We start from the raw sequence: 11913 nt of genomic DNA, 5'->3' as shown, positions 1-11913 counted from the left end.
GTCTGCAAGAGTCCAGGGGTGCCTGGTTTCTCATTTCTGATGAAAAGTGGGTGACCAAAACCCACACGCACAGGCAAAATATTACATCTGCATGCCTAAACATGCTCATTGGAAGTGGTAGGCAAGTATCTTCCTGATACAAAGAAGGTGACTTTATCCATTAAAAAAAAAAAAGTAAGACCCAGACCAGGAAGATATTCCAGGAAACAATGGAATCAATTATTTGAGCCCAACAGTTTGGGTTCATCCTTTGAAGCAAAATTCCTGTTCAGGCTTTGCTGGGGGCTCTTAAGTCCTTACGGTGTGTTGCTGGTTGAGTCATGTAAGAAAGAAGAGGCTGTGGGAGAAAATATTGGGTTCCCTTCACGGGCAGGACTTGAGGAACTAAAATTGCTCATATCATTGACAGTAGGCATCTGGGAGCCCCCTGCCCAGCCCTTGCCTCCCCAGCTGGATAGAAAGGACAGACTAGTCCAATGCCTACCCAGTTTGATACCCAAACTGCAGAACAAACGTTCCCAGAAAACTTGCACTCTTCTATGTTTCTGCAGTGCATTCACTGGAGAACAAAAGACTCTGATACACTTCTCTGGATCTGGTTTAAATAATTTTTGCACTTTTGTTATTAAACTGGCCCCTTATGGGCAATTATTTCGCATGTCTTTGAGTTTCACAATTGCATGTAAAAACTATAACTTTGCGTATCCCTCCTCCCCACTATCCTGAGCCTCTTTCCAGCCAATCCTTCAACCCTGATTCCTTTCCTGCTCCCTGTCAGACTCTGAAGTGTCACTCAACGTGGTTTTCGTGTTTCCAACAGTTTCCAAAACAAACAGTGGAGGCCGAGACCAGCTGGGTATCCACTCAGTCGGATGCAACAGTATCTCCCAATCTGAGCTGCCTGAGCCGCCATTGGCGGCAGGTCCGCTCCCTAAGAGGCCCTTGCTTGTCAATCTCTGCTCTCTGCCACGTCCTGGAATCAGGGAGTTGAGGACTGATGGTCCGCACATGTCCATTGGGAGGGAGGAGACCGCAAGGGAAGGGGGACTAGACTCCAAAGGACTTTGGCTTCAGTTTGATCTTCCTTTCCTTTCATCTTATTCAAAGAAAAATATGTACGTATATATAAAAATTATACACACACATTCTTCTTTGAATATTGATCCAGAAATTGTTTTTTCTGATTTGGGGATTATTTTTGCTTTCTCTCTTTCTTCAGTCCTCTGCACTCTCCCTCCCTCTCCCTCCCGAACCCAGCTCAGGTTGAAACTTTGCAGTGCACATTCCCTTCGTCCCCCTCCAGGGATGGCTTTGAGCTCTCGGGCGCACGCCTTCTCAGTGGAAGCATTGGTGGGGAGACCCAGCAAAAGAAAACTGCAAGAACCAAGAGAGGAAGTGCAGCTTGAGCTGCTGGAGAAAGAGGGCAGAAAGGTGCAGGAAAAGAGAAGGATCGGCGCCGAGGGGAAGAAGAGAGAACAGCCGGGTAAGTACCTTTATGACACGCCAAAACCCTAAGCCTGCTACTATCGCTTGATGGATCCGCAAGTCCTAGCCAGGCCTACGATGCTGCAGAAGGGTGGCTAGTCCTACCCTTGGAGACCCAACCAGATGGCCAATATCGGGCCTGCGGGGACACTTTGTCCACTTGGCTGTAGGGGATGTTTCCAAGCCTCCAGGTTCAGCCCGTGATTTTGTGGTTAATTTAAGGGTGAAGAGGAGGGTCGCCACATGTTTGTGGAGAAGTGAGACTCTGCAACTTCCCTGAGGTTCTGAAAGCCAGGGGTGGCTGTTTCTCAGGGTAGAAAGCAGGGTATGCACCCAGATTCCGAGGAGATTCAACCTCCGGGACCAAAGTCTCTGAGAGAGTTGAGGACCGGCAAATTTTAAGAAGGAATGTGCCTTTAACGGGGCACATCGTGGACCCATTTGTCTCAATCAAGAGGGTACAGAGGGTGTTGTGGGGAACTTGGGGATCAAACGCCAAAGTTCCGGGGAAGAGACAAGGTGGGTCTGCTCCAAGAAGCGTTAGTGAGAAGGGGCGTGTGAACCATGAAGCTCTCTCGCAAACTCTAGGTGTCTCTGTATCCAGCAGAAAAGCGAGGCAAGACAGAGTCCTCAGCAACTTTCTCAGGCAGTGGAGGCTCTGGAGGTGGCAGTGGCGGCAGCGAAGGCAGCGGCAGCGAAGGCAGCGGCAGCAGCAGCGGCAGCAGCAGCGGCAGCAGCAGCTGTGGTAGTGATGGCCTTAATTGCGGTGGAAGTCTGGAAGAGAAAGATGCTATCCAAATGGAGCTGCAAGGATTCGAGTTGTGGAAGCGATTCCACGACATTGGGACTGAGATGATTATTACAAAGGCCGGCAGGTTCGGCTCTGCCCAAATTGTTCAAGTACCACACACAGTAGGCCCTTAATGTACCCTTATCATAAGATGTGGTGCCTCCAGTTTTATGACCTAGCACCCATCCCCCAAGTCCCCACCAAGGACAGGCATTAGAAATCAACTGCCTCTCAATTGACTATACTATGATGTGCCTGGCCCATGTTAATGGCAGAATATTTCTTTCCTGTACACTCTGACTCCAAGTACTCATTCTCCTTGTGTGATATATGAAAAAAATTAGACCTGTCTACACAGGTGCCAGAGTCCACCCCCTGCCCCCACATCTTAAGCTATAACCAGGCCACTCTGTTAAAGCCTCAGTTATCAAAGGACAATATCCCAATCTCGAAGCCTCCTAAGCCACTATCCCTAGCTGAGGCCAGTTAGAGGTGGAACTTTCCCACTTTGACCATCTGCTCTACGATAATTTGGGGGGGAAGCTTTGTACTTTTCTAAGTGTGAATCCTCCTAATTCTAGTCTTTTCTCAAATCTGCCTCACAAAAAGTTCTGCAAAAAAACTGAGGAAAGGGCATAGCTTTTTCTCTTATAACTTTTTATTATTGTGGTAGTGGGGATTGGGAAGGACAAAGTTTTGTGTCAAGGATATTCTGTTCCCATCAGAAATTCTGAACTTCTTCAGTCAAGTTTAAAACCAACAGTATGTCTTCATGTAGCAAGTGCTATTCCCTAAATAGCTCCTAGAATGGAAAGGATATTGCGAATTCCTTCACCTCTCATTTGACCCCAACCCTATCACACTTGAAATGTCTCTAAAAGCACTCAGGTCAGTCACTATTTTCCCTCCCACAGGCGGATGTTTCCCTCTGTTCGAGTCAAGGTGAAAGGGCTGGACCCAGGGAAGCAGTACTACCTAGCCATGGATGTGGTGCCAGTGGATTCCAAACGCTATAGGTAAGGGGGGTGCCAAAGGTGGGTACCACAGGCTCAGACTGGAAATAGGGATTCTGGTCTTTGGAACCTGACTGTGCTATTTTGAAAACACTACTATAGATACAGGAAGTGGAATTGCTTTCCTGTGGACTTTAGGAGTCAAATTTTCTTGCTCAAAGCAGGCTTCAGACTGTGAAAAGACTAGGTTCCCTCCTTTTTCCTTTCACTCCTGGAAAGTAGGTACCATCTGGTGGTGCTTCAGTGAGTCCCAAACGTCTACTCTACCCACTACTCTGGCTTAGGGTCTGCAAACTGCAGAAGGTTTGGACTCAGAAGGCTAGCAGGAAAGCTGTTTGGTGGAATTTGGGGATAAATGCCTGGCCTTCTAGGTACATACTGGGCTCTGGGTTGTGCTACTTTGGCAGCAGGTCCTGGAGTAATGCCCTGATTTGCCATCTGAGGCTAGTCTAGAAGTTGTTGCACTTAGGTCCATCTTTTCTTTTTTATGCTCTCTCCTGAGGCAGGGGTCAAGTCTGAGAGAGTACAAGAAACCTTTCCTCTTGCTGTAAGCACTTTACTCAGAGCAGTCTAAAAGTGGACGAATTAATCGAAAACCAAGAGGCCAGAAATGCCCCTGTGCAAGTGAGTGCTTTGTCTCAAAAGCTGTGGGGGGTTGTGCAGGAGCCGCCTATACTCTGGCTGTGAGCTGAGGGTTGTGATCATAGAAGTGGAAGCTAGTGTCTAGCCTTTTAGGAAACAGCCAGCATCATGCCCAGAGCTAAATTTGAGGGGCAAAGAGAAGGAAGGCACAGCTCAAGAGCCTGCTGTGCCTGAAGCCTGAAAGCAGAACAAGCTGTTTGCTTCTCGAATTTGATCTATCTTGGGAATGTTGCACGCAACTGAGCAGTTGAAATTAGAAATTGTCTGAAAATTAGCTGGGAAGCCACATGGGGCAGAATCTGTGGGGATATTTTGATATGAAGCCTTGTTGGCAAAAGGGCTTGACCATGGCTGGTGGCTGTGAGCTGGACACATTGCTGCTTCTTCCCTTACACTTCAGGCCAAAGGCAGGACAATTTTTCTAGCATCTCTGCATGGAAAAACTGCTTAGGTCAATTTCTGTTGTGGTTTCTGTGAGAAAATACAAACCAGACTCTGAAATCCCATGACATTATACTTGTCCTGGCACTTCATTGCATTTTAATGACATGTTTATTCACAGTTTGCTTTCTATCCCTGAAAGCTCTTTGGAAATCAAGTTACATCTTCTACTAGTTTCCTTTGGGATTAGCTAGAAAACCTTGACTGAGGTCATTTGGACTGTTTCCTGGCCATGTTCCTCCCATGCCCCTGGCTTTGGCTGGCTGCACATAAAGCTACACTCTGCATGCCTTTTTCAGGTATGTGTACCACAGCTCTCAGTGGATGGTAGCTGGGAATACGGGCCACTCCTGCATCACTCCCAGGTTCTATGTTCACCCAGACTCACCCTGCTCCGGTGAGACCTGGATGAGGCAGATCATCAGCTTTGATCGTGTAAAACTCACCAATAACGAAATGGATGACAAGGGCCAGGTAAGTGTGCAATCCTTTGCCCTGTGGAAGGAACGAATATGCTAAGGCAGCAGCCCACATGTCACCCTGGAGATGCCAAGTAGGCTTCCCCCAGATAAGCTAGTTGTGATCTTTAAGAACTATCCAACTTCCGGGCCTGTAATGAAAGGTGGTCTTATGTATGACCTTTGGTGGCTGAGGCTGAGAGTGCTAAGGGTTGGGAATGGTAAACCAAAGGAGTGTGAGGATTAAATGACACTTGTTTAAGACAAGATGCCTGGACTTGGAGACTGAAAGGGAATGTTTCAAAGAGCTCTCTGGTATATCTGCCTACCAGGCAATCACTGTGAGCTCTGATCATCTTCCAGTAAATAGGCACTTCTGTGTGGCATGGCATGTCAGAAATCTCTCCAACCTCCCCAGTGGATGAACTTTGGAAGTCATCTCCAGTCTCTGTTCAAGTATACCCTTGCCTCTGCCATGCCCAGTCTGGCCCTGTGCCAGCCACACAAGGAGATAGGTAATCTCCAGAAATTAAGAGGTGGGGAATATCATATGGTTGCCCATCAGTTGCCATAAGGCCAACAAATTTATGGCAGGCAGTCAAACCCCAGTGACACCTGGGGGCATCACATGGTCACCACATTTGGAAGTAGGAAAGGGCCCCATCTGGAAATAGAATCACTGCAGCCTGGTGCCAGTGTGGTACCAGGCTTCAGAACCCCCTTAGCCCTGAGGACCTTTGCCTGGGGCAAAATGGCACAGAAAAGTCCTTGTGTGTGGCCAGCTTACCATTTCTGGTTTAGCTTTGCTTTTATGTGTAGGCAGGTTGGGGGTACTGATGAGAGTGGGACAGTATTAGGGAAGGGAAGCCAATTTCTAGGCAACACTTGATGATTTCTCCTCCAGATCATTCTGCAGTCCATGCACAAGTACAAGCCCCGTGTGCACGTGATGGAGCAGGACAGTAGAATCAACCTGTCCCGGATTCAGTCCCTGCCCACTGAAGAGGTTAAAACGTTCTCCTTTAAAGAAACAGAGTTCACTACGGTAACAGCTTACCAAAACCAGCAGGTAAAGCTAACCAGGTCCCAGACAAGCAGTGATGGCTCCAGAAGGATTTAGTGAATAGGCACAAATTGCACTGTATGTCCCTTGACGTAAAAAAAAAAAAGCAGTCTTATTGCATTTTTATCAAGGCAAGTTTGGTTATGAATTGTGGGGATCTGGTGTTTAAAGAAGAGCAAAACAATGTGCTAGGAGAGAAAGAAGATAATCATTTCAAAATTGACTTAGACATATGCTTGCATTTATTTAACATGCCATAGTCCACACTGAAAAATATTTTGTGGTTGTTATGACCATTAAAAGCAATGGTGACAGTGTTATTACCAAGGGCACTGACATTATTTTTCTCTCTCTTTTGAATTCATAGATTACCAAACTGAAAATAGACAGGAATCCTTTTGCTAAGGGATTTAGAGATCCCGGAAGAAACAGGTAAGCAAAATATCACATCTAATATTAATATAGCCTTTTTCACAAGTATTACAGATAAGTATGGGTCAGAGACTCAGCAGCCCTAAGTTTTGTACCTGGTAGGCAGTAGAAAATGGAGCTAGATATTTTGTCTTCAAAATCTTGCCTCCTCCCAATACTTCCAAAATCCACCTTTAAGATATTGCTTATTCCAGCTTCCTGAGTTTTTTTTTAGTCACGGAATAATTACTTAGGATTGTATTTACAAGTCTAGCTATAAAAAAAGTCATTTCAGATATTCAACCCTGAAAACCATAACAAAATAACTCAAAAGTTTATATAAATAATTATTTTCAGGAATAGCATTCTGGGCTTGCTGAAGGTTGAATTTCTTTTCCAGGGGTGTATTGGAAGGGCTTTTAGAGACCTACCCATGGAGGCCTTCTCTCACTCTGGATTTTAAAACTTTTGGTACAGACACACAAAGTAAGAAAAGTTTTATTAATATCTATTTTTAAATGTTGATGAAATAACTACAAACAAAGCCTTTATATTAAATATTGGACAAGGGGATAAGTACATGCCAAAAAGTGAGTGTTTACCAAAAAAAAGTGGGTATATATTTATCTTGATTAGGAGGTAAGAGGCAAAAAAGAAGAGAAGTTGGCATGAAGGAAAAAGCAGAGATATACATGGTAATGGTGGATTTACTGACTTTTGTCTTCCTGAGTTATAATACATCTTGAGATTTCCAGATCTCACCTGGATTCTTTAGCATCTTACTATTCATATTCTTTAGAACATGTTTATGGTACACTTGTGGACTTATTTGCAAATGTGTTAGATATTGAAATAAATATTTTGTGTTTTAGGAGAAAAGTTTAGTACATATTAAAATGACTTCCATCAAATTAAAATAATTTATTTTTTTACCATACCTACCTCTAATTTTTATTTTGTTGTAAGTAGGAAAAATAAATGTTAGAAACAATACTAACCCACCACAATTAGTTTAATTACCATAAGAATTTAAGTATTCACAAAACATTTGTTCTCAGGTAGTGCATTACATGACTAAATAATACTCATAATTAGACAATGCAGCTGTTGTGGTAGAAGAGTGTATACCTTCACTTACTCTGATATTTAACAATATATAGAAGAGTTTATTTACAAGAAAGAGGAATTATTTTACCTCTTTGTCTCTATTCCATTAGTTGTTTGTCTTTGAACTTCAATTCAAGGTTGCAATTACCTTGAGAAAACCATCAATATCACAGGTTGAGTTTTACACAATACCATAACAACCAATTGAAATGAAAAGAGATGAAGCCTAATTGTTTGATAAAATATTTTACTCGGTTGACTATATTAATTTAGTCTGGAGGACTGCATAGAAAAATATGAATGTGTATTCGTTATCATCACTTAAAATAATAGCATCAAGACAGGCTGTTTTTAAAATACTCAAGTCAACACAAAGTGCACTGATAAAGAAAAGAGATAAAGATAATCATAAATTAATAATGTCTAATAGACATTTTCTTAGTTATTTGAGATGTTCAGAATGCTCTCAAATCAGAAAGAAAATGGGTACCAGTTTTCCAACATCATTTAGAATGTTTAATTATAACAGATATTTGTCACCTTATTGATAAAGGACTAAGCTATCCTCTTATACACAAAATAGAAAATAGAAAAAGAATAGCAACACTAAAAAAATTAACAAATATAATGAAGTTCAGGCAATAACAAATATTTTTAATTCAAACACTTACAAAAATAAGGTATAAAGTCTAGATATTCATGGACCTTATAATTATTCCTGATTTTAGTAGATGCTAAGCAATTATAAAAGATCACCTGACAGCACTGTTATGAACACTTTCATTTTCATCTTGATATTTTTCTCTCTTTTTTAGATTTTTAAAAAATATATATTTTATTGATTATGCCATTACAGTTGTCCTATTCCCCCCTCCATTCCTCTCCACCCTGCACACCCCTCCCCCACCATTTCCCCCTGTAGTTTATGACCATGTGTCTCAAGCTCTTTAGATTCTATATTTTCCCTACTATTCTTGCCCTCCCCCTATTTTCTACCTACTGTCTATGCTACTTATTTTCTGTACCTTCTCCCCCCTTCTCCTTCTCCCACTCCCCTATTTCTAACCCTCCATGTGATTTTCATTTGTATGGTTCCGCTCCTGACCTAGCTGTTCTCTGAGTTTGCTTTTGTTTTAGGTGTGGTTATTAATAACTGTGAGTTTGCTGTCCTTTCACTGTTCATCTTTTTTATCTTCTTTCTCTTAGATAAGTCCTTTTAACATTTCATATAATAAGGGCTCGGCGATGATGAACTCCTTGAACTTGATCTTATCTGAGAAGCACTTTATCTGTCCTTCCATTCTAAATTAAAGCTTTGCTGGATAGAGCAATCTTGGTTGTAGGTCTTTGAATTTCATGACTTGGAATACTTCTTTCCAGCCCTTTCTTGCCTGTAAGGTCTCTTTTGAGAAATCTGCTGACAGTCTGATGGGAACTCCTTTGTAGGTGACTGTCCCCTTAGCTCTTGCTGCTTCTAGGATTCTCTCCTTCATTTTAATCTTGGCTAATGTAATGATGATGTGCCTTAGGGTGTTCCTCCTTGGGTCCAACTTCTTTGGGACTCTTTGAGCTTCCTGGATTTCCTGTAAGTCTATTGCCTTTGCCAGATTGGGGAAGTTCTCTTTTATTATTTGTTCAAATATGTTTTTCACTTGCTCTTTCTCTTCCCCTTCTGGTACCCCTATAATTCGGATGTTGGGGCATTTAAAGATGTCCTAGAGGTTCCTAAGCCTCTCCTCATTTTTTTTTGAATTCTTGTTTCTTCATTCTTTTCTGTTTGGTCATTTTTTTCTTCCTTCTGGTCCACTCCCTTGATTTGAGTCCCAGTTTCCTTTCCATTACTATTGGTTTCCTGTGTATTTCCCTTCATTTCAATTAGTTTAGCCTTCATTTGTTCCTGTAATTTGTGACTAAAATCAACCAGTTCTGTGAGCATCCTGATCACCAGTGTTTTCAACTGTGCATCTGATAGGTTGGCAATTTCTTGGTCGCTTAGAGTTATTGGCTCCGGGGGTTTGAGTTCTTCTTGAGCCATGTTTTGGTCTGCTCCAGCCTGTTACGTATGAGGAGGGGAGCCTTAGATGTTCACCAGGGCGGGGCCACCCAGGTCACTGGGTTGTGACGCTGTATGTGGGGGCAGGGTGGAAGAGGGGCAATAGAGGTCTCCTCTGCTGCTTCCCGCCACTGGGGCCTGCGCAGTCTGTCTCACTGCTCACTCCTTTGCTGGTTTATTTGCAAGAGAATGTGTGACTGCGGTCAGCCCTCCGCTTAGCGCCTTCACTGGGTCCTCCCTTAGCTGCCTGTGCGCCTGGGTAGGGGGATCTTTTTTGCCTGACCTGCTCTGCTGCTGGCTCCGCCCCTCTTACTGGTCTGGCTGAATGGTTCCTTGTCGTTGGACTTCTGTATAGTTCAATTTTCTGTGGTTTGGCTGCATTTTTGTTGCTAAAACTTTGTTGTTTTTAAACTTGGTTGTGCGAGAAGGGACAGTATTTCCACCTATGCCTCCATCTTGGCGGAAGTCTTGATCCATCTTGATATTTTTCAAACTGTAAAACTGTCTTTAATTCTTCATATAGTGCACCATGGAAGTCTCCCTTTTCATATAAGAAAAATCTAATGCATTAAAGTATATTTATTTTTATTGACTTTATTGAGGTGACACTGGTTAGTAAAATTATACAGGTTTTTCAGGTTACAAGTCTATAATATATATCTGTATATTGTATTGCTTTAATTTGTAAAGATTACTTTCTTGATTTTTTTATCAGACTGAGGTTTTGTATAGAATCTGAAACTAATTTGTTCAATTTAATCAAGAATTTAGTAATTTTTTAAAGTTAAAAAAACTAGTTTTTATTTGTAAAACGTCATTGGCTCTGGGTCATACATAATTGGACTTTCTTTGTAATTCATTACATAAAAGTTGTTCAAGTTCTTAGCACAGTTCTTGAGCATAGTGAACTACATTATTGTAGTTCTAAAAGTAATAGTAGTAGTAGTAGAGATACCATATTCAATTCAATTTTAGTCAGAGGAAGAAACACGTTCTTTCCCAAAGAAGTTAAAAAAATGCAAGAAAAGCTAATCTATGAATGAAGCAGGGATAGTTGTGGACATGATTACTGACTTAGTAGGAATATCAAGTTCATTGTTTATTGACTGAATTGTCATTCACAGGTGGAAGCAGTGGCTCATCTCCAGTGACCTCTAGTGGAGGGGCTCCCTCTCCTCTGAACTCCTTGCTTTCTCCACCTTGTTCCCCACCTACGTTTCACTTACCTACAAGTTCGTTTGGAATGCCCTGTCCGGAGATGTACCTGCACAGTATCAATCTACCCCTTTGCTACAAGATTTGTCCAACTAATTTTTGGCGACAGCAGTCTCTTGTCTTGCCAGCTGCTGAGAAGCTAGCAAGCAGCAGCAGTTCTCAGTCATTAAGCCCACTCATGATGGAAGTTCCCATGTTATCTTCCCTGGGGGTTGCCAATTTAAAAAATGGTTCATCTACAGACTTCAGCGGGCAGTGTCTACAAGCACCTAATTCTTCCAGTCAAATGTTGTATGGATTACAGGCAGCTGGAAACATTTTATCACCAAACCCCATTGCCCAGGAAACAGTAGACTGCTCTTTCCGTCCTTCCTTTGGCTTTTATAAGTACAACTTCTCAGTGCCATCTAGACTGGTAAATGCTTCCAAACATCTCAGAATGAATGACAACACTCAAGTTTCTTTTAGAGAAGGCAAATGCAATCATGCTCATTGGTATCCAACAATTCCTCATTGCCTTTGATGAAATAATCACATTACTGAAACAATTACATGCAAGCACATAGTTTTTCATTGGTACCCAAATAACACTCGAGAGCTTTGGGGCTTTAAAAAGTTCATTATCAGAAAGTATTTTCTATTATGCATTTAAAGTGCCTTATTAAATGTTCATAAAAAGTTATATTCATTTTTGACCTATAACAAATATGAACTATAACAATCTCTGATTACAGTGGCCTTGGGTCTCAAAATAAGATACTAAGTAAATGTTATTTGATGAGATAGACTATATTAGTGGCCAATGAAGGAGCTACTAAAATTAATTTCAAGGTGAAAGTAAGGACACAAAATTTCAAATATTAATCTTTGCAGTCTAAAGACCATTTAATGCTGAAGGAAATGAAAGTTAGATGAAATGCAAATTATTCTAAATAAATTCAGTCATTTATTCCCTTTTATTTTTTAATCATTCCTAGGTAAATCTTGTTTACTTATTCCTTTAACAAACCTGGTATTTTATACTTAGTTTACAAAAGCAGATTACTGTAGTTCTTGAAAAATATCAAAGAAATAGGAATTTAAAGGGGAAGAATATATTTGAGTCCATAAATATGAAAATATCATTACACTGGTACAATTTAATTACACTCCTGTGCAACAACTACAGTTAATTAGACTAGAAAGAAGTAGCATAAACAGGACTTTGTTTTAAACTAAAATGTTTATGACGTTTA

General features: G+C 41.6%; 1 protein-coding gene across 1 annotated transcript; it reads left to right on the top strand.

Moving 5' to 3' along the window:
- Positions 1-1305: 1305 nt before the first annotated feature.
- On the top strand, positions 1306-11201 carry TBX22 (T-box transcription factor 22). Its single transcript, XM_053662438.1, has 9 exons — positions 1306-1483; positions 2090-2111; positions 2202-2360; positions 3190-3291; positions 4671-4845; positions 5734-5898; positions 6260-6324; positions 6704-6789; positions 10588-11201. Exons 1-9 carry the CDS (start codon positions 1306-1308, stop codon positions 11199-11201), a joined length of 1566 nt encoding a protein of 521 aa, XP_053518413.1.
- Positions 11202-11913: the final 712 nt, after the last annotated feature.

Source organism: Artibeus jamaicensis, unplaced genomic scaffold (genome assembly GCF_021234435.1).
Source record: "Artibeus jamaicensis isolate MK-2021 breed Jamaican fruit bat unplaced genomic scaffold, CSHL_Jam_final contig_241, whole genome shotgun sequence".
NCBI classification, from domain to species: domain Eukaryota; kingdom Metazoa; phylum Chordata; class Mammalia; order Chiroptera; family Phyllostomidae; genus Artibeus; species Artibeus jamaicensis.
The sequence above is the reverse complement of the archived record's forward strand: the minus strand, read 5'-3'. Positions and strand labels throughout refer to the sequence as shown.